At 45.0% G+C, this 22,450-nt stretch overlaps 1 protein-coding gene across 1 annotated transcript in view; it reads left to right on the top strand.

Annotated features, from left to right (window-relative positions):
* sack1b (scaffolding CK1 anchoring protein B) overlaps positions 1 to 22,003 on the top strand; it is a 66,931-nt gene extending 44,928 nt beyond the window's left edge. The window contains exons 4-5 of the mRNA XM_085996515.1: positions 18,226 to 18,350; positions 19,121 to 22,003. Of these exons, the coding sequence (XP_085852641.1) occupies positions 18,226 to 18,350; positions 19,121 to 21,326 (2,331 nt within the window). The 3' untranslated portion in view covers positions 21,327 to 22,003. The remainder of the gene's footprint in view (positions 1 to 18,225; positions 18,351 to 19,120) is intronic.
* Positions 22,004 to 22,450: the final 447 nt, after the last annotated feature.

A 22,450-nucleotide genomic window follows, 5' to 3' on the forward strand; every position in this document is an offset into this window, starting at 1 on the left:
GTGACAGCTCTCCCAATTTTGACACAAGTGCCCAGATGTTATGAGGAGGACTTTGCAGGGTCGACTGGGCTGGGTGTGCCATTGTCGTGTCCGAAGTCGGTGCTGAGGTCGGTGCCGGGTGGTCTGTCCAGTATTATTCTTATTATTGTTTTCTGTAGCAGTTTGTTACAACTGAGTGGCTTGCTCGGCCATATCAGAGGATAGTTAAGAGTCAACCACACTGCTGTGGGTCTGGAGTCACATATAGGCCAGACCAGGTTAAGACAGCAGATTTCCTTCCCTAAAGGACATTAGTGAACCAGATAGGTTTTTATGACAATCCGATAGTCCAGGCCTCTGGATTACTAGTCCAGCAACATAACCACTATGCTACCGTTCCCGCGACCGGCACTTCATTGACTAACTGGAGTCACCATATTGTTGGACCAGTGTAGAGAGAATGGTCTGTTCTTGGAATGTTTAATGCATAATATATTTCATTGCTGGCACAATTACAAAGAGGAAGAATTTGTGAAACTCGTCCCAGCTGCGCGTTTTGGAGCCATTTTGATTGCATGGTTAGCATTTGTATATTGTAATGTAATTGAGCTGCTCATTTCACCAAACCTCAAACAGGGGCAAGTATTCAGATGTCTTGTCTTTCGAGCCATATATCTGGGTTTTCAGGAAGCCACAGATATTCTGATAAGTCACAGACCCTGCCAGTGAAATGGAATCTCAGAAAATTTACTCCAATATTTACAGCTGTGAAACAAAGCTACTCTCATACAGGGAGTGATAGCTTCCCCCTCCCTGGTGGGTCCACAATCCCAAACAATTCGCTCTATCTCTATTTTACAGCACAGTAATCAATGCTAACACCTGGGTGAACTTTGCATCTAACTTTTGCTAAGCAGACCACTGAGACAGAGGTGAGCTGTCTGTCTTTGATGGCAGCCTGCATCCCCGTCAGCAATGTGGATTCCTTTCAATCAAGAGAAATTAAGTCAGCAGAGCATTTCCTCAAAATGCAATTGATAGAAACCATTGTAAAGTGCCTCAAGGCCACAGATCTTTGCTCAAAGTACATCAAATAAAGGGGCCGTTAATGCGATTTCTAGCTCAGAGACAGAACTCCCTCTCCTGAGGTGCTGGCACCTTGAATGAGCTTACTTTGCTCTGTAATCGGCTCATTTACATTATTTGACATTAGTTTGCATAGTGATCATAGTAACTGGACTAGCAACACAGACGTCATGAATTCAAATTGCATCACGGCAAGCTGTGAAATTGAATTCAACATGCTGCTAGTTCGTGGGCTGGAACGAGAAAGAATGAGGAAACAGGCCAGATTGTCATCGAAACCCAAGTAATTTACTAATGTCCTTCAGGGATGGGAGTCTACCCAGTCTGCCCGACACCTGACTCCAGTCACACACTACGTGGTTGACTTCTAGTGAGCCAATCGCTACAAAGTTACAAATGACAAAAAATTGGTAACGATGCAGATATCATATCAAGCATAGAATCATGGAATAACCTCCCTCAGGAGCTGGCGTCTCACAAATTGAGCCGTCTCTCGGGAATTCCCTCCATGCCATTCCAGTCTGCGTGGAGAGTTTTCCTGTATGGGCTGCTCCTGCACACTCTCCACTTCCTCACCCTCACCCGCCGTCCGAACATGCCCTGGTGTACCGTCTTACCGTCCGGAGAAGACGGGGGTCCCCAGTGGGAGGCTCTCTACGCAGGAGTCCTCCACTTTTCCATTGGGGATCAGGGGTGGAGAGTGTTACACAGAGCAGTCCCGTGCAAGAAATTTTTAAGTAGATTGACGGATTCCCAGGGCGCCTGCAATTTCTGAGGCCCGGAGGAATCCGTGTTCCATGTATACAGTGAGTGTGAGAGGTTGCAATCCCTGTTCCACGATTTGAAGGGGCTGCTCCTCAATTTTTGGCTGCACGTCAGTGTCACGCTCCTGTTCTTTGGCCACCCAGTGCAGAGGGCAGTGGGAAAATCAGAGGACCTCCTCACAGGACTGCTCCTGGGCCTGGCCAAGGTGGCTATAAACAGGTCCAGGCAGCAGGCAGTCGAGGGGGTCGTTCGGCCTGACAGCCAGCCTCTCTTCCGCGGCTACGTTCGTGCCTGGGTGTCCCTGGAGATGGAGTGCGCGGTGTCCGCCGGCAAGCTTGAGGCCTTCCGCAATTGGTGGGCACCGCAGGGACTGGAGTGCTTCATCAACCCCCAGAATAGGATTTTCATTTGATTTTGTTAAGTTTCCTTTAAACTTTTGTTTAATTTACAGTTTATGGGGAGTGCCCCTTTAAGAAGGGGCACTTGCTGCCTTTATAATTGGTGATGACATCAGTCACCAGTTAAGTAATTAACATAAAAAATAGAATCATGAACAAGTGTAGCACAGAAGGAGGCCTTTTGACTCATCATCGTGCCTGTGCCGGCTCTTTGAAAGAGCTATCCAATGAGTCCGATTTCCATGCTCTTTCCCTATAGCCCTGCAAATTATTCCCATTCAAGTATTTATACCACTTCCCTTATGAAAGTTATTATACGCTGTGTTAAAAAAAATTTCCTCATCTCACTTCTGGTTCTTTTGCCAATTATCTTAAATCTGTGTCCTCTAGTTACTAGCCTTTCTGCACTGGAAATAGTTCCTCCTTATTTACTCTATCAAAACCCTTCTTGATTTTGAGCAAATCTATTAAGTCTCCCCTTATCCTTCTCTCTCTGAAGAGAACAACCTCAGCTTTTCCAGTCTCTCCAAATAACTGAAGTCCCTTAGCCCTGGTACCATTCTAGTAAATCTCCTCTGCACCCTCTCGAAGGCCTTGACATCTTTCCTGAACTGTGGTGCCAAGAATTAGCCACACTACTCCAGCTGGGACCTAACCAGTGATTAATAAAAGTTTAACATAATTTCCTTGCTTTTGTACTCTATGGGCTCGATTTTGCCAGGCCCGAGGAGGGGGGAATGGAGGCATGTGGGGTGTTAAAATTGCAAAAAGTGGCAGGCGGGCCTGACCCCGCTTTCATCCCGCCTCCAAGCAATTTTCCCAAATGCGTGGTTTCTGATCCCGTCTCCGTCCTGCCTCCAAGATGCACGCCTCCTCTGAAACACGACGGTGAAACCTGGTGGGAGCACAATTGGATTGCTGGCTTTCAGCTGCAGCTCCACCATTAAATAGGAGATTTGATCAGTCATCATTTGCAGGTGGCAGGACTTTGTTGTCTCAGGTCTGGGGGAACTTTTAGCAGGAATAACCACAGCTGTGGAAGTTTGGAGCCTGACACCCATCTCCAGTGTGACCCCCCGGGAAACCCCTCTTGCCACCTTGACTGAGCGCATCCTCAACTGAGTCTTATATCAGAAGCATGGGAACCATTTATTTCCTTTCCTCCTGGACATCAGGTTCGGACGAAGACCAGCCGCGGCAGCAGCAGAACCATGAACAACAGCACCACCAACAGCAACAGCAACAGCAACAACAGGAGTGCCAAGTTGCTGCTCACCCACCTGAAACTGCACAGGCCAGAAGGCAGCAGCGCATGACTACATTGCTGCCCGGGATGCAAGGGACGCACTCATCTTAACCAGATTTGCTTAGCCTGCACAATCAAACAATTTTGTCCCGCACCTTCTTATCAGACCATCGACAATGGCTAAGAACCTGCGGATTCCTAGCACTCTGACCACCATACTGACAATTGCAAGTAATGCTAAGCCCTCAATGTGGAAGTCCCATTAGCGAAATGACACACGCCACAACTGCAACAGTTGCCATCAAAATTTTTATTTACAATAACCAACTGATGGCTTTTCAACATTAAACATCACATTTCACCCAAGTGACTACCCTTGTGACTATTTGTGCAGTATCTTTCTCTTATGCGTGCTCCTACGTGGTGGTTCACCCTTGGCATCAGCAGAGTGGAGGCCCCGTGCTCACTTCCTTGCTGCTCGTGTCTCGACAACTTTGGTGGGCATCCTCTGGGGTTGCAAACCTGTGAGGGCTCGGCAACAGTCTGCTGCTCCTGCGGCTGTGCAGGGGTTGAGACGCCGATCTCAGTTGGGTGGGGATTCTGGTGGGGCTCTGACCGAGGACTTGGCAGTGGCATGGAAGTGTGAGCACTTGGAGAGGAGCCCCTAGTTCCTTGTTCTCTGCCACCAACATCCCTCTCATGGGTTAGGTCCACCTCAGCTTGCAAGTGGCTTGAGAGCACCTTGCTGCACATAGAAACATAGAAACATAGAAGATAGGAGCAGGAGTAGGCCATTCGGCCCCTCGAGCCTGCTCTGCCATTTAATGAGATCATGGCTGATCATCCAAACTCAGTACCCTGTCCCTGCCTTCTCCCCATATCCCTTGACCCCTTTAGCCTTAAGAAATATATCTAACTCCATCTTGAATATATTTAATGAATTGGCCTCAACTGCCTTCTGTGGTAGTGAATTCCACAGGCTCACCACTCTCTGGGTGAAGAAATTCCTCCTTATCTCTGTCCTAAATGGCTTACCCCTTATCTTTAGACTGTGACTCCTGGTTCTGGACTCCCCCGCCATCGGGAACATCCTTCCTGCATCTAGTCTGTCTAGCCCTGTTAGAATTTTATAAGTTTCAATGAGATCCCCTCTCATTCTTCTAAACTCCAGCGAGTATAAGCCCAATCGACCCAATCTCTCCTCACGTCATTCCTGCCATCCCAGGTATCAGTCTGGTGAATCTTCGCTGCACTCCCTCCATGGCAAAAACATCCTTCCTCAGATAAGGCGAGCAAAACTGCACACAATACGCAAGGTGTGGTCTCACCAAGGCCCTGTACAACTGCAGCAAGACATCCTTGTGCATGTACTCGAATCCTCTCGCTACGAAGGCCAACATATCATTTGCCTTCTTAACCGCCTGCTGCATTTGCATGCTTACCTTCAGCGACTGGTGCACAAGGACACCCAGGGGGGCCATGTGGACCTGTATCTGCACTGGCCGTCCTACTCGGAAGGACTTCCATGAAGGTCTGGTTTCTCTGTTCAAAAGCTGACCATCGCTCCTCCAGAGATGTCAGTCTATTCTGAACACTCACCATGTTTTCTACATTCTGGCGACTTAGCTGCTCCATGGCCGTAGCCATCCTCTCGTCTACTGTAGCCACCCTTTCCACGGCGGTTGCCATCCTTTCCGTGGTGCTGCATTCATGTGCCAGTGACTCCACAAAGGCTCTGCTCATGTTCGCTATGGACTCCTCCATTCGCTCCACGCTCGCAGCGACCCTGGAGACAAAACCTGCCAGCGACTCCTGCACCTGTTCCTGGAGTTCCAGCACATCTGTTCTTCTGGATGGACCCAGAGGCAAAGGGTCGACATGCAGCTGAGCCGAGCTGGCAGAGTCCTGCACCCTCCGACTAGGACTCTCCACTGCTGTCCCTGTCTCCACAATTTGCTGATGCTCACTTGTGAGCTGTGATACACCAGGCGACAACACTACTCTATCTCGCGATGGTCCCACCGAGGTGTGAGTGTCTGCGCTGGTGCTGGGTTGGCTGAATTCTGCTGACGCTGCGCCCTCAGAGGTTGCAGCTTCCTCTGAGGAGTCTGGAGGCTCAGGTTGTTCCCCCTGGATAATGGGGACGGGTGCTTGCGATTGTCCTGTGGCGGAGTAAAGGAAAGAGTCAGAGATGTGAGGCCAAGGTTACATGCACATTGCATTTTGCAAATGATCATAAGTCCATCTGTTAGAGCTTTAGAATCATTATCAGCGACTCATGCAATGTCAATGAGAGAGATGAAAAACTATTCTGTCACCAGCTTTCTCTGGTGCACCCGTCTGTCCGTCCCCCACTTGTGCATCATCCTCGAGTCCCACAATCTCCTGGACCGCCTCCTCCCAAGGGGTGAGGTGGGCTACTGAGGGTGGAACTCCTCCTGTCCTCGCTCTTTCCCTCTTATTGTGAGCTCTCTTTTCCTGCAATGAGGGAGACAAGTGGAGTTTGAGTGAGAATGAAGGAGTGAGTGTAGAGATTCCATAGCATAGATACTTAGAAGGAGACAGAGATGGAGTGAGGTGGCAAGACCAAGGGACCTCCCTGTGTTTTGTAAGTTGTTTTCATAGCATCACAGTGATAGGGAGTGTGAGGGCTGCATAGTCGAATAGTTAGGTGAATGTGACCATAGAGAGAGAGTGAATGGGTAAGGGTGCAGGGATGTTAGTGTCAAGTGGGATGTGGAGGAAGAGGTTGCTAAAGCTGAGTGCTGGTGAGGAGAGGCAATGAGGATCAGATTGAGGGTGATGGGAAATTCATACTCACTTTTCCAGTGCGCAGAAGGTCATGAAACCGCTTCCTGCACTGAAGCCAGGTTCTGCGGGTTATTGACAAAGAGTTGACCTCCTGGGCCACCTGGATCCACACAGCCTTCGTTTGCTGGGGAGGCTTCTTCCTCCCTGGAGGAGGGAAGAGTACTTCCTTATTAACTCTTGCTCCCTCCACCAAAGCTTGCAGGGTGACATCATCAAATCTGGGAGCAGACTTAGGTCTCCCGCTGTTCATATTGCCTCCAAGTCCCTCTCACAGCAAAGGTCAAAAGGTTGGCAGTCTGCAGAAGAAGCAAGGCTTCTTTCAGACCTTAAATGCAGCAGCAATGATGACGTCATAGGAGGCGAGTTTCAGACTGAAAAAACGAATTTGGCCATGGGTTCCCACACGCTGGAACTCAATTGCCCAATTAGGTGAAAATCGCATCATTCTCCCACATCGATTTGGAATTGGGTGGATAACACGAAAAGCGGATGACACGCCCCCAGCCCGCCCCAATGACAAAATCCAGCCCTATGCCTGTTTATAAAGCCAAGAATCCCGTATTGTTTTTTTAACAGCCTTCTCAACTTGTCCGGCCACCGTCAAAGATTTGTGTACATACACCCCCAGTTGTCTCTGATTCTGCACCTCCTTTAAAATTGTACCATTTAATTTATATTGCCTCTCCTCATTCTACCAAAATGAATCACTTCACAGTTCTCTGCATTGAATTTCATCTGCCATGTGCCTGCCCATTTCATCAGTCTGTCTATGTCCTCCTGAATTCTGTTACTATCCTTCTCACTGTTTACTACATTTCTGAGTTTGTTGTGATTTGTAAACTTTGAAATCATGCCCTGTATACCCAAGTCCGGGTAACTAATATATATCAAAAAGAGCAGTGGTTTTATTACCGAATAAGCGACAACACTAAATTAGGTGACACAGTAAGTAATGCAGATGGATAGGTACAAAAAATAATTTAAAAGTGTTATCTCAAGGGGGCTGGAATATAAAGGGGTGGAACATGCGCTACAGTTATATATAGTTCTGGTCAGACTGCATCTGGAATACTGCATTCAGTTCTGGGAACCGCACATCACGGGGAGTGGAGGGCTGCGCAGATTTACCAGAACGATAATGGGGCTGAAAGGGCTCAATTATGAGGACAGATTGCATAGACTTGGCTTGTAGTCCCTTGAGTATAGAAGATTAAGGGGTGATCTAATTGAGGTGTTTAAGGTGGTTAAAGAAGTTGATAGGGTAGGGAATCCAGATCAAGGGGGCATAAACTTAAAATTAGAACTAGGCCGTTCAGGGGTGAAATCAGGAAGCAGTTCTTCATGCAAAGGGTAGTGGAAATCTGAAACGCTCTCCCCCAAAAAGTTGTTGAGGCTGGAGGTCAGTTGAAAATTTCAAAGCTGAGATCGATAGATTTTTGTTAGGCAACAGTATTAAGGGTTATGGAACCAAGTTGGGTAGATGGAGTTAAGGTACAGATCAGCCATGATCTAACTGAATGGCAGAACAGACTCAAGGGGCTGAATGGCCTATTCCTGTTCCTATGCTCCATCTCCCTCCAGCTAGGACACCTGGTTCAATGAATAGTGTAGAAAGACATGTCAGACACAGTACCAGGCATATCTTAGAATAAAGCACAATCCTAGCAAAGCTACAACACAGGGCTACTTGCATGCTAAATGTTAAAAACAGCAGGCTATAGACAGAGCTAAGCGATCCCACAAACGATGAATCTGAGCAATGCTTGTAGCCCTGTCACATCCAGTTGAGAATGGCGGTGGACAATCTGGCAACTAATGGGAGAAGGATGCTCGATAAATATCCCCGTTCTTAACCATGGTGGAGCCCTGTATGTGAGTGCAAGACACAAGGCTGAAGTATTTGCCAGCACCTTCAGATAAAAATGCTGAGCGAATGATTGTACAGTATTGACCTCTCAAGGTCCCCACCATCATTGATGTCTGTGTCTAGCCAATTTGGTTCACTCCACATGACATTGAGAAGTGGCTGAGTTCATTGAACACAACGGAGACTGTGAAAATATCTCAGCAGTAGTGCTGAAAATCTGCACACCAGAATTAATTGAGCTGTTCCAGGGCAGCTATTTTTTTGTTATTCATTCATGGGAAGTGAGCATCACTGGCAAGGCAAGCATTTATTGCCCATCCCTAATTGTCCTTGAGAAGGTGGTGGTGAGCAGCCTTCATGAACCAACGCAGTCTGTGTGGTGAATGTACTCCCATGGTGCTGTAGGTAGGGAGTTCCAGGATTTTGATCCAGTGACGATAAAGGAATGGTGATATATTTCTAAGTCAGGGTGGTATGTGACTTGGAGGGTGTGATATCCGAGTGGTAAGGTCAGAAACTGAGAAAAGCGAGATATTAGGAATGAAACCCAACTGTTTATTTACACGGTGTAGCCAAGAGACATAGCTCTTACAAGCTGGAGGCAAGCACACAATTCTTACTGCATAAGCCAAGATGGAGGATGAACCTCTGAGTCATACCCATAATGCAATGCCACATTACCATATAAACTGGTGTACCAGGACATTGAATACATGACCTATTACCTTAAATACTGGTGAATGTGAATCCTTAATATTTGGCTCCATCTGGTGGATAACTTAAACATTACATCCCAGATTACTATATTCCTCCCCTCTTAAGTTGAACATTAATTTCTTAACAACATTCTTAAAAAGTCCCATAAGGAAACTCCTTTAACGATAGTCCATACTGAACAAATCTAGCAGGTCGTTATCAATCTCTCTGGCGGCTTGTGAGGCCTTTGTGAACGTCTTACAGTCAAGCCCCTGCTTGGTTGTGGTAGAGCCACCTGCTGCTCCTGAGCAGTACTCAGAGTATCTGACTCTGCTACGATGGTTTCCTCTTGACGAAGGGGTCCAGGTGGAACTGGCTCTGTTCGTGGTGGTGGTACCACCGATGCATTTGGATAACTGGGGGCAAACTTGTCCTCCGACATCTCCTCTGGAACCTGCAGTTCGATTTCCCCTTGTCTGGTCAGTATCTGATCTACATGTTGGCGTACTACCTGACCAGTTCCCACCATGACCGTATATGATACTGGACCGGTCATTGAGTCTATGATGCCAGGAATCCATTTTGGACCATAACTGAAATTCCTGGTAAGGACCGCATCTCCTTCTCCAAAACTGCAGCTCTTTGTCCTTCTGTCATGGTGCTCCTTTTGGTGGATTTGTCGGTTTTCCACCTTCCTTTTTAGGTCTGGGTGAACCAGGTCAAGAGTGGAGCGTAGCCGACGTCCTAACAACAGCTCAGCAGGAGAGAGTCCTGTAGTAGATTGAGGTGTTATTCTGTAGCTGAACAGAACTCGTGACACCTTGGCTGCCAAACTCCCTTCTGCACTTTTTTTTCATCATCTCCTTAAATGTTTGTACGGCTCTCTCCACAAGGCCATTTGAAGATGGATGATATGGAGCTGAGGTCACGTGCGCTATGCCATTGTTTCTCATGAACTCGTTTGTTTCTGTGCTCACAAAACACGTGGCATTGTCACTTACTATGATCTCCGGTAGCCCTTGATTACTAAAACTCCTACACAGGCAGTCTATAGTAACAGTAGATGAAGCAGAATTTACAGGATAAACATCCATCCATTTGGAATGGGCATCAATGATTATGAGGAACATCTTTCCCATGAATGGACCCGCATAATCTACATGTAATCTTCTCCATGGTTTATCCGGCCACTCCCAGGGGTGGAGAGGAGACGCTGCTGGTGCCTTCCTGTGTACTTGACAAGTGCTGCATGTCTTGACTAGATTTTCTATCTCCTCATCTAGCTTTGGCCACCACAAGTAACTCCTTGCCAAGGCTTTCATATGTGAAACTCCAGGATGACACTGATGTAGTTGCCCTAGGATAGACTGTCGTGCTGGCTGTGGAATAATCACTCGTGCTCCCCACAACACGCAACCATCCTGCACACCTAGCTCTGTCTTGCTGACACTATAAGGTATGAAATCAGTCCCTTCCGGATGCTGTGGCCAACCCCTCATCACATATTCTCGGCTCTAGACAGTACTGGATCTTTACTGGTCCATGTCCTTACTTGTTCTGCGGTCACAATTGCCGTGTCCGTGTCCTCCAACATCAAAACTCTGTCCTCTGGAGCTGCACGGATAGGTGTACCTGGCAGTGGAAGACGGCTCAAGGCATCTGCGTTCCCATGGTACTTGCCCACCTTGTAAACGATGACATACTCATATGCCCTCAACGTCACTGCCCACCTCTGGATCCGGGGTGACACCATCTGTGGTACTGCTTTCATTTCATTAAAAAGAGATAGAAGAGGGTTATGATCGGTGCATATGGTGAATTTCCTGCCATATATGTACTTGTGAAACATCTGTAACCCAAAAATTACTGCTAACCCCTCTTTATCTAACTGGGAATAGTTTTTTTCCGCTGGTGTCAGAGTTCGAGACATGAACCCTATTGGTCTTTCTGTTCCATCTTCCAAGCTGTGTGAAAGAACCACCCCCACCCTGTAAGGTGAAGCATCACAAGAGAGAATGATGTCTTTCTCTGCATTGTAGTGAACCAGCACATCTGAGGACAGCATCAGTTTCTTGGACTGTTCAAATGAAATCCTCTGTTCCTCTTCCCACTGCCACTGTGTCTCCTTACGCAGAAGTTTGTGAAGAGGTGCTAACACTGTTGCCAAGTTTGGTAAAAATCTGTTATAATAGTTTAGCAGTCCCAGGTAAGCTTTTAACTCAGTCACATTGGTAGGAGCTGGGGCCTCCTGCAGTGCTTGTACCTTCTCCTTGATTGAATGGAGCACGGTGGCATCCACTCTGTGTCCCAGGAACACGGCCTCATTCCCCAGGAAAGTGTACTTACTCCTCTTGAGCCGTAACCCAGCCTTATCCAATCTTTGTAGTACCTCTCTCAGAGTGCTCAGATGCTCCTGGTCGGTTCTTCCCGTCACCAGAATGTCATCCAGATAGATTGAAACATGTGCGATCCCTTGCAGTACACCCTCGATAGTCCTCTGGAAAATAGCTGGACTAGATGAGACACCGAATGGTAAGCGGTTATAGGTAAACAAACCCTTGTGTGTATTTATGGTTACATACCTCTTGGATTCCTCATCTAGTGTAATCTGCAAGTATACATGACTCATATCCAGCTTCGTGAATTTCTTCCCTCCAGCCAGGTTTGCAAAGAGGTCCTCTGTTTTGGGAATAGGATACTGTTCTAATTTAGACACCCTATTTACTGTCAATTTATAATCTCCACAGAGTCTTACCGAATTGTCCGGTTTTAAAACAGGTACAATGGGAGCTGCCCATTCTGAACATTTCACGGGTTCCAGTATGTTCTCTCTCAAAAGACGGTCAAGCTCAGCCTCTACCTTCGGTTTCATGGCATACGGCACAGTTCGTTGTTTAAAAAACCTTGGCAGTGCCTCTTTGTCTACATAAATCATAGCTGGGGGGCCATTAAATGTGCCAAGTTCTTCCTTGAACACGTTCTCATGTTCAATCAACACTTCTTGCAAAGACAACTGTTTGCCTCCCTCTATTTGATTTATTGCTCCCCAATCTAATTTAAGTTCTTGTATCCAGCCCCGACCTAACAGGTTTGGCCTAACAGGTAGCTGTTCCACGGTGTCCCTGTGTTGCACAGTTACAGTAGCTGTACCCAATGTCGCCACTCGCTCACCGGTATATGTTTTAAGCTGCATAGAGCAAGACTTTAACTCTGGAAATTTTGCACGGTTCCACAATTTTTAATACTCCTCCCTGTTCATTATGGTCACACCGCATCCTGTATCCACTTCAAAGTTGACGTTAGAGCCATTTACTGTCAGTTGCAAAGTGATAGGATCCACTTTTGAAATGTTCTCTAGCATACTGTGCATTATGAACATGTCGTCTTCTTTCTCAGCTTCTCCGCTGATGTGATGTGCTCCCTGTTTTTTCACTTCTCTTCCTAGGTTTTGCTTTCCTCCCCCATTTGGTTTATATTCCTCCACGGTTGCTTTTGCCCTGCATGCACATTTTATGTGTCCTTTTTTCCCACACTTGTGGCACTTTTCCTCCAGATACCTGCATTCCCTCGCCAGGTGATCACCATTGCATCTATAACATGCCTTTACATGCTCACGTTGTGGTTTCTGACGCATATTTAACTTGTGCACAACAACCTGACCTGCAACTTGCTTTATAGTAGGCCAGTCGGAACCTTGTAATTCTTTTACATCTCGGTTCGCTGTCTCTATGGCTTGAGCAAGTTCCAATGCTTTTTCATACGTAAGCCCAGTCTCAGACAATAATCTCTGCTGCATTCGATCATCCATTATCCCGCAAACTAGCCTATCTCTCAGCATGTCTTTCAGGTTGTTGCCGTAATTGCAATCGTGTGCCAATTTTCTCAACACCGCTACATAATCCAATACAGTCTCTCCCGGTTTTCTGTTCCGTGAATTAAATTTGAAACGCAGTAAAATCTCACTCAGTCTGGGATTGAAATGGTCCTTTAGCAAGGCCACTAAGTCAGCAAATGATCTGTCTCCGGGCTTTTCAGGACTGCATAAGTTTCTCATTAAACTATACGTCTGACTTCCCACGGAAGTGAGCAAAATAGCTCTCCTTTTTCCAACATCATTTATATCATTTGCTTTAAAGAAATGCATCAACACCTCACAGTATTCATCCCAGGTCTGTGTCTGAACATCAAAAGCAGAGATCATTCCTACCGTAGCAGCCATGATCCATTATTCAGTGTTCCTTTTCTTTTTTTTCTTCGTCAAGATGTGATCTGTTGATCCTCGTCGCCAATATGTGATATCCGAGTGGTAAGGTCAGAAACTGAGAAAAGTGAGATATTAGGAACAAAACCCAACTGTTTATTTACACGGTGTAGCCGAGAGACATAGCTCTTACAAGCTGGAGGCAAGCACATAATTCTTACTGCACGAGCCAAGATGGAGGATGAACCTCTGAGTCATACCCATAATGCAATGCCACATTACCGTATAAACTGGTGTACCAGGACATTGAATACATGACCTATTACCTTAAATACTGGTGAATGTGAACCCTTAATATTTGGCTCCATCTGGTGGATAACTTAAACATTACATCCCAGATTACTATAGAAGGGAAGTTGGAGGTGGCAGTGCTTCCATGCACCTGCTCCCCTTGTCCTTCTAGGTGGAAGAGGTTGTGGGTTTAGGAGGCTCTGTTGAAGAAGCCTTGCAAGTTGCTGCAGTGTATCTTGTAGATGGTACACACTGCAGCTGCGGTGCGCCAGTGGTGGGGGGAGTGAATGTTTAAGGTGGTAGATGGGGTGGCAGTCAAGTGGACTGCTTCGTCCTGGATGATGTCGAGCTTCTTGAGTGTAATTGGAGCTGTATCCAGGCAAGTGGAGAGTATTCCATCATACTCCTGACTTGTGCTTTGTAGGTTGTGGAAAGGCTTTGGGACGTCAGGAGGTGAGTCACTTTCCATAGAATACTCAGCCTCTGACATGCTCTTGTAGCCACAGTTTTTATGTGGCTGGTCCAGTTAAGTTTCTCATCAATTGTGACTCCCAGGATGTTGAAGGTGGGTGATTTGACGATCGTAATTCCCTTGAATGTCAACCGAGAAGTGGTTAGAATCTCTCTTATTGGAGATGGCCATTGCCTGGCACTTGTGTGGCGCAAATGTTATTTGCCACTTATCAGCCCAGGCCTGACTGTTGTTCAGGTCTTGGTGTATGTAAGCACGGACTGCATCAATATCTGAGGAATTGTGAATTGAACTGAACACTGTGCAATCATCAGCGATCATCTCCATTTCGGACCCTATGATGGAGGGAAGGTCATTGATGAAGCAGCTGAAGATGGTTGGGCCGACAACACTGCCTTAAGGAACTCTTGCAGTCCTGGGGCTGAAATGATTGGTCTCCAACAATCACAACCATCTTCCTTTGTGCTAGGTATTACTCCAGCCAGTGGAGCGTTCCCCTGATCCCCATTGACTTCATTTTTACTAGGGCTCCTTGGTGCCACACTCGGTCAAATGCTGCCTCGATGTCAAGGGCAGTCACTCTCATCTCACCTCTGGAATTCAGCTGCTTTGTCCATGTTTATACCAAGGCTGTAATGAGGTATGGAACCGAGTGACCTTGAAGGAATCCAAACTGAGCATCTGTGAGCAGGTTATTGGTGAGTAAGTGTCATGATACCACTGTCAACGACACCTTCTATCACTTTGCTGATGATTGAGAGTAAACTGATGGGGCGGTAATTGGCTGCATTGGATTTATCCTGCTTTTTGTGGACAGGACATACCTGGGCAATTTTCCACTTTGTTGGACAGGCGCCAGTGTTGTAGCTGTAATGGAACAGCTTGGCTAAAGTCGCGGCTAGTTCTGGAGCACAAGTCTTCAGTACTACAGCTGGGATGTTGTTGGGACCCATAGAATTTTCTGTATCCAGTGCGCTCGGCACTTCTGGCTGAAGATGGTTGTGAAAGCTTCAGCCTCGTCTTCTGCACTCGTGCTGGGCTCCGCCATCATTGAGGATGGGGATGTTCATCGAACCTCCTCCTCCCGTTAATTGTTTAATTGTCCACCACCATTTATGACTGGAAGTGGCAGGACTGCAGAGCATTGATCTGATCCATTGGTTGTGGGATCACTTAGCTCTGTTTATTGCATGCTGTTTCTGCAGTTTAGCATGCATGTAGTCCTGGTTTGTTGCTTCACCAGCTTGACACCTCATTTTTAGGTACGCCTGCTGCTGCTCCTGGCATGCTTTTCTAAACTCCTCATTGTACCAGGTTTGGTTGCCTGGCTTGATGGTAATGGTAGAGTGATGGATACGCCAGGCCTGAGGTTACAGATTGCAGTGGAATACAAGTCTGCTGTTGCTGATGGCCCACAGCACCTCATGGATGCCCAGTTTTGAGCTGCTCCATCTGTTCTGAATCTATCCCATTTAGCACGGTGGTTATGCCACACATCATGCTGGAGAGTGTCCTCAGTATGAAGACGGGATGTTGTCTCCACAAGGACTGTGCGGTGGTCACTGCTACCAATATTGTTCTTCAGCTATGTCCTTGGCCAGCTTGGTCAGTGGTGGTGCTACCAAGCCACTCTTGGTGATGGACATTGAAGTCCTCCATCCAGAGTGTATTCTGTGCCTTGCTACCCCCAGTGCTTCTTCCAAGTGGTGTTCGACATGGTGGAGTACTGATTCATTAGCTGAGTGAGGGCGGTAGGTGGTAATCAGCAGGAGGTTTCCTTGCCCATGTTTGACCTGATGCCAAGAGACTTCATGGGGTCGGGAGTCAATTTTGAGGACTCCCAGGGCAATTCCGTCCCTGTATACCACTGTGCCACCACCTCTGTTGGGTCTGCCTGCTGGTGGGACAGGACCTATCCAGGGATGGCGATGGAGGAGCCTGGGACATTGGCTGATAGGTATGATTCAGTGAATAAAGACAGAAAGAAAGCAAGTCTTGCATTTATATAGCGCCTTTCATGACCACCAGACGTCTCAAAGTGCTTTACCGCCAATGAAGTACTTTTTGAAGTGGAGTCACTGTTGTAATATGAGTATATCAGGCTATTGCTTGACTAATCTATGGGATAGCACTCTCAATTTTGGCACAAGTTCCCTGATGTTAGTGAAGAGGAGTTTGCAGGGTCGATTGGGCTGGGTGTGTCTTTGTCGTGTCCGAAACCAATGCCTAGGTCGATGCCGGGTGGTCCATCCTGTTTTATTCTTATACTTTTTTATAGCAGTTTGATACAACTTAGTGGCTTGCTAGATGATTTCAGAGGGCAGTTAAGAGTCAACCACAATGCTGTGGGTCTGGAATCACATAGCCTGACCGGGTAAGGATGACAGGTTTCCTTCCCTAAAGGACATTAGTGAACCAGTTGGGTTTTTACGACAATCCGATAGCTTCATAGTCACCATTACTGACACTAGCTTTTTGTTCCAGATTTATTTAATTAACTGAATTTAAAATCACAAACTGCCATGGTGGGATTTGAACTCACGTCTCTGAATACTCATCCAATAACATAACCACTATACTACCGTAACCATACTTTTAGTATAACATTCTATCTGCATATCAGTGCAATATTGTATCTTGGTTGATGACATTTAATATTTAATATGTCTAACTGATTTTAGTTACTTTTATTACAACAGCACCAACAACAACACCAACTTGCAGTTATATAGCACCTTTAGCATAGTAAAACATCCCAAGGTGCAGCACTGGAGCGTTATCAAACAACATTTGACACTGAGCCACATAAGGAGATATTGGCCCAGAAATTCGGGTCAGGGGCTTCCTGCGGGTGTAAGCCCCCGACCTGCACTTACCTTGCGCGCCGGCCAGTGAGCTGTGGGCCCCTGTGGAATTCCGATCTGGAGCCTGCTCCAGCTGCCGGCACGCAGTGCTTGCATATCCCAGGGGCGCAGTTAGTTCGATGCGTCCCATGGGATCACGTGGGCCATGGGGAGCCAATCGGAGCAGGGAATGCTCCATTCATAAGTCTGACAGGAAGACCTGTCAAAACTTAGAAATACTATGGGCCCCATAACATCACTAAATCTTCAAATAAATTTAATAAAAACCATCACATTTTTAAAATAAACTATAAATTACATGAAATAACTATTTTAAACAATAATTTAAATTTTTGAAAAAATAATTTTATTTTCTAACGGGGCTAAAAATAAACTTACCTTGCTTTAAAGTATTTAAAAATAATAAACCTGTGGAAAAAATGTTTTAATTTTAATTAATTCACCACTTACCTTGTAAAAAACAGGCCTTACGCCTGCTTTTTACATGTCTAACTTCTGGAGACTTACCCTCCCGGGAAAACCTGCAAATAAACCCAAGTTCGATGCGCACGCGCAGCCTCTCCCGCGCACGCGTTCGACCTCTGAACCCCTTCGTTCAGAGGAACGGAAGTGCCGGTTTCCCATGCATGCGCAGTGCATGCAGGAAACCGGCACTTCCATTGGGCCTAACGGGTGAGTACCCCGTGTGTACTCACCCGTGGAGACCCGAATTTCTGGGCCATTAGGACAGATGCCTAAAAGCTTGGTTACAGAGGTAGGTTTTAAGGAAATTCTTAAAGGCGGAGAAAAAGAGGTAGAGAGGCAGAGAGGCTTAGGGAGGGAATTCCAGAGTTTAGGGCCTAGGCAGCTGAAGGCACGACCGCCAATGGTGGAGCAATTAAAATAGGTGATGTGCAAGAGGCCAGAATTGGAGGGGCGCAGAGATCTCGGAGGTTTGTAGGGCTGGAGGAGGTTACAGAGATAGTGAGGTGCGAGGCCATGGAGGGATTTGAAAACAAGGATGAGACTTTTAAAATCGAGGTGTTGCTGGACTGGGAGCCAATGTAGGTCAGTGAGCACAGGGGTGATGGGTGAACGGGACTCGGTGCGAGTTAGGACACGGGGCAGTGAGCACAGGGGTGATGGGTGAACGGGACTTGGTGCGAGTTAGGAGACGGGCAGCAGAGTTTTGGATGAGCTCAAGTTTACGGAGGGTGGAAGGTGGGAGGCCGACCAGGAGAGTGTTGGAATAGTCAAGTTTGTTTTGATTATTACCAGTTCCAATCAGGGTGAAATAATGCTGACGTTAAAAGGAATGCTTGTTTCCTTCAATTCATTTATTCATAGAATAATGGAAGCTCTTTAATAATGTATGATGATTCACAAATAGGCACCATCAATGTACTTACAAATACCTAAATAATATTAATTAAAATATTTCTCTTCTATATGATAATAGGTTTAATAGCTGGACTAACATGCAGTTTCATTTCAATCTGTTGATATCCTATGTCTAGTACTGTTGGCTTTAAGCAACTTCTTCTAATTCCAACCAACCTTCTTTTAACAGAACATTAGAATTCGAACTGTCAAGGGATTAGATTACCTTTGCAGATCAGGAAGCAAGTTCCATGGAAAGATGATGGAGAAGTTTCTTCTGGTTGACTGTAAGACAGTGGTATATGGAACATACAGGTAACTTTTCTATTTCAGTACGTACTTTCTACGTATATATACATACAACACTTGTGGGAGAGACCAAATCTAGGGGCCATGGATATAAGATAGTCATTAATAAACCCAATAAAGCATTCAGGAGAAACTTCTTTACCCAAAGAATGGTTAGAATGTGGAACTTGCTACCACAAGGAGAAGTTGAAGAGAATAGCATAGATGCATTTAAGGAGGAGCTAGATAAGTACATTAAGGTGAAAGGCATAGAAGGATATGCAGATAGGGCTGGATAGTGGAGGGTGGGAGGAGGCTCGTGTGGAGCATAAACACCGGCACAAAGCAATTGGGCAGAATGGCCGGTATCTGTGCTGTAAATTCCATGTAGCCCTATGTCATATATATGTATTTCTATTAATAGTTAATATTGGTAACAAAGATGAACGCCAGTGATGCTCAAGCAACCTAATATCACTAAAATAACCCACATCCTGCCCTTGTTACAAAGATTAAGAAATAGCTGGGCATATGTTTAGGCTATTAATACAGTTTCAGAGTTCAAATGGTATCCTTAAACAACATGAGCTTTGCCTTCAAGAGACATGTCACCTGCACTTGTGAGCAAGTCACAGCCATGCAACTCACTCTCAGCGATCTGAGATTTATTTTAAATACAACTGTGTTACTAAAAGCAAGAATAAAGTGTGGCAACTCATTTCGGAATCAATTTTGAAAGTTCAATGTGTGACTTATTTATCTTTTTGCAACTAAATAGATGAATTATTGGTTTTCAGCTTTATGTGGTCCTTTGAAAAGATAAACCTTAGTATGGTACAAGTGATCTCTGGACATCTAGTAGAATCCTATGATGAAGAATTTCGGACAATCTACGCTCGATCAGATATCCCCAGCATGTTTTCAACAGAAAACTCTGGATTATTGGGAGAAAGAAAACATTCATTATTGTGGCAAAATGGTATTAACACCGGTATTAACCAACATTCAGTATCTTCGTTTGCTTCATCTTCTAGCCAGCGGCAGCCATTCAGTAGGAGGAATCCCACAAGGCATACACTTGACACATTGTATCAAAAGTTTCACGGAAGGCAAAGCTCGCATCTAAATGACAATATTGGTAATAAATTGAATCCACAGAATTTGCATATTAGACCTCACATTGCAAATGGTTTGGATGCAACAAACAGAATCAGTCGTCTACAGACTTACGCGAAAAATGATTACTGGAAGAGACATAGTTATGCTGGGGAGCAGCCAGAAACATCACCATACCTTTTGCTCAATAAGGCAACAAACCGCAGACCCTTATTTCAAAGAAGTGACCAGAATTTACTGGAAGAAAATGAAAGTGTTTCTTCTTCATCCAGAGGTGAATTTATGTCCAGAGCCATTAGAAATACATTTGAGCACCTGAAACATAACCGAATAACACCAAGCTTTGAACGGAGCTCAAATATTCGGAATACATATCATGGGCCGAAAACTCTGCACCTGTCTACCACCCAAAAACTGCCAACCCTAGAAAATATGAAAAAGACAGGCTTACGAAATTGGAGAATTGAAACCTACCTAAATGATAATGTTGGACTGCCAATGAATTCTATCACTGACCAACTTGACAACACTACTCCGAACACAATGGACAGGTTTGACAACCCAGTAGACCCCAGGATGCAAGGAAATTCAGAATTAATGAGCAGAACGGAAATTAAAACCAACCCTAATTTGTCACATTCTCGGTTGCGTTCTTCACTGGTTTTCAAGACATCTGTGATAGGACAGAATGATTTCAGCAGCCATAACTCTGAATCAACAGCTTCAACTATTGGTACAACTTCAGGCTCAACGACTCCCCGAGACCATTCACTGAGCAGTATTGGACATTCACTGTTTAATGCAGATAAGCAGCATTCATATGATTTGAAGACTCCATCTCAGGCAGGTATCGAGCAGTTATCTAAATATTCATCTTCTTTTCACAATGACACTGAGCTGATTCAAAGTCCTAACCTCCAACATCAACACAATTATAGTCAGAGATTCCAAACACATCTGACTGATCAAAAATCAACGCTAGATTACAATGACAGGCAAGAATCAGGACACTCCACACTACCTAAACCAAGATTTAATTCCTCTTCAGGCAGGGCTTTGTCAATCCACTCTCCAACTGAGACAAAGGGAAATGAATCTCCCAAGATGTGGTATTTGGAGAAAGACGCCAAAGCACTTGAGCAACATTCAAATTTCATTAGAAAAAGCTCAGAGAAAATCAAATCTCTACTCACCATCTCACACGATAAAAGAGATCATGGTTCTAGAAGTAGAGGGTCAGCCTCATCCGATAAAAAGACGAGCAGTACTGATACTTTGACCTCTGAGGATGATCATCGGGAAAGGATAAAATTAAGAAAGTACACATGGAATGAGCAAAAGGGCAAGACAGCAAGCATGTCTTCAAATTCCACAAACACTCCAAAATTTGCTCGAGCCAATAAGCAAGGACAATCAAATTCAGATGTTTATTTGCTTGAGAAGGATATCAGGAGTGGGGGAGATGCATCAGCTCCGAGATTTGCCACAGAAGAACTGGACATGGGCAACAGAGAAGAGAAACTGAGTTCCAGTTCCTCTGTAGCATCTTCCTCTTCTCTTGTGAAGAACGCCAAACCTGACGAGTCGAAAGACAAGATCAATACCACAAAAACGCATTACCAACCTAAAGAACGGAGAGTTTTCAGTCGTTTTGAAAAAGTGTGCACAACACAAAGCAGTAAATTGAAACCAGAAGAAACAGTCCAAACTCCATCGCTAACAAAAGTGACTGATAGCAACAACACTTTTATCCGTAGTCAGTCACGCCATAGTTCAAAATTCTTCTTGCTTCAAGGAAATCATGCACGCCAAGCACCCTCCCACAATGAAAACAAGTTTGAAAGATTTATGCAAAAGTTTGTGGGGTCATTCAAAACTAAAAAGTAAGGAATTATAGCCTTGAAATTACATTGTGAAATAATACTATATGAGTGCATTCCTCTGAAATTCCTTATGCCGCTATTTTAGCAAATGTTAACAAGTTTAATATAACATAACACCTGCACTAAAATAGTGCTAAGAATGCATTAAGCATCAGTACGCCATAATCCCATGTAATTTCAAGGCCTATGTGTAAAATGCAATGATGATGCTGTATGAGATATAGTGAAAGTCAAATTCTTTTGTTTGAATGGTGCTATATTTTTAGATTGCTTTAAAATAAGTAACTTGAGAAGTTTAGGATTATCAAATTTAATTTTATAGCTTTAGAATGCAGGATTTAGAGTGCTTCTTACAGTGCTGGACATGTGAACTCCTTTAAATACTGGATGTCTTTATTACATTCGAACCTCTTACCTTTCACATGGCATGCTGCTTTTTGTATATCTCCAATGCTTTGTATTGTAAATTAGTATGAATGGAATGTACAGTCATAGAGAATTCTCCTGCTGATAGTTTTCTTGAAAAGCTGAAAATTGTTATTTTTGGGACAGGACTATTGCTAGAATTTTCAATGGGTACAACCACTGAGATTTTTAATATGTTATTGTATAAATGTTTCCAGCTTGTAAAATAGTAGTAAATCGAAGGCACATATAAAGTAGAAATGTTTTTGAATTACAGCTACCGATTCCATATTTTGTACAGTGGGAGTTGTGAAAAGTGGGGTTGCTATATTAAACTTTGGGGATTTTTATTAAAATCAGAAATGTCCTGGTATCATTTAATACAAAATTGAACAACATTTTGCTTCCCAATCCTTGCAGACCTAAGCTTTTGTTTTAGTTTCCTATCCCTCCAACTTTATGCTCCGCTCTCCTAAAGGTGCTGACTCATCCTGGGGCACAGTTCTATGTGTTCTGGCTGCCCTCAAGTAAGTGATTCTTTTTTTTGACCGAGTGTGGCTTCTTGATGCCACACTTGGTCAAATGCTGGCTTGATGGCGGAACCCAAACTGGGCATCAGTGAGCAGGTTATTGGTGAGTAAGTGTCGCTTGATAGCACTGTCGATGACACCTTCCATCATTTTGCTGATGATTGAGAGTAGACTGATGGGGTGGTAATTGGTC

The sequence above is a fragment of the Somniosus microcephalus genome, chromosome 9 (genome assembly GCF_052327205.1).
Source record: "Somniosus microcephalus isolate GS21.2 chromosome 9, FLI_Smic_1.0, whole genome shotgun sequence".
Taxonomy (NCBI): Eukaryota; Metazoa; Chordata; class Chondrichthyes; order Squaliformes; family Somniosidae; genus Somniosus; species Somniosus microcephalus.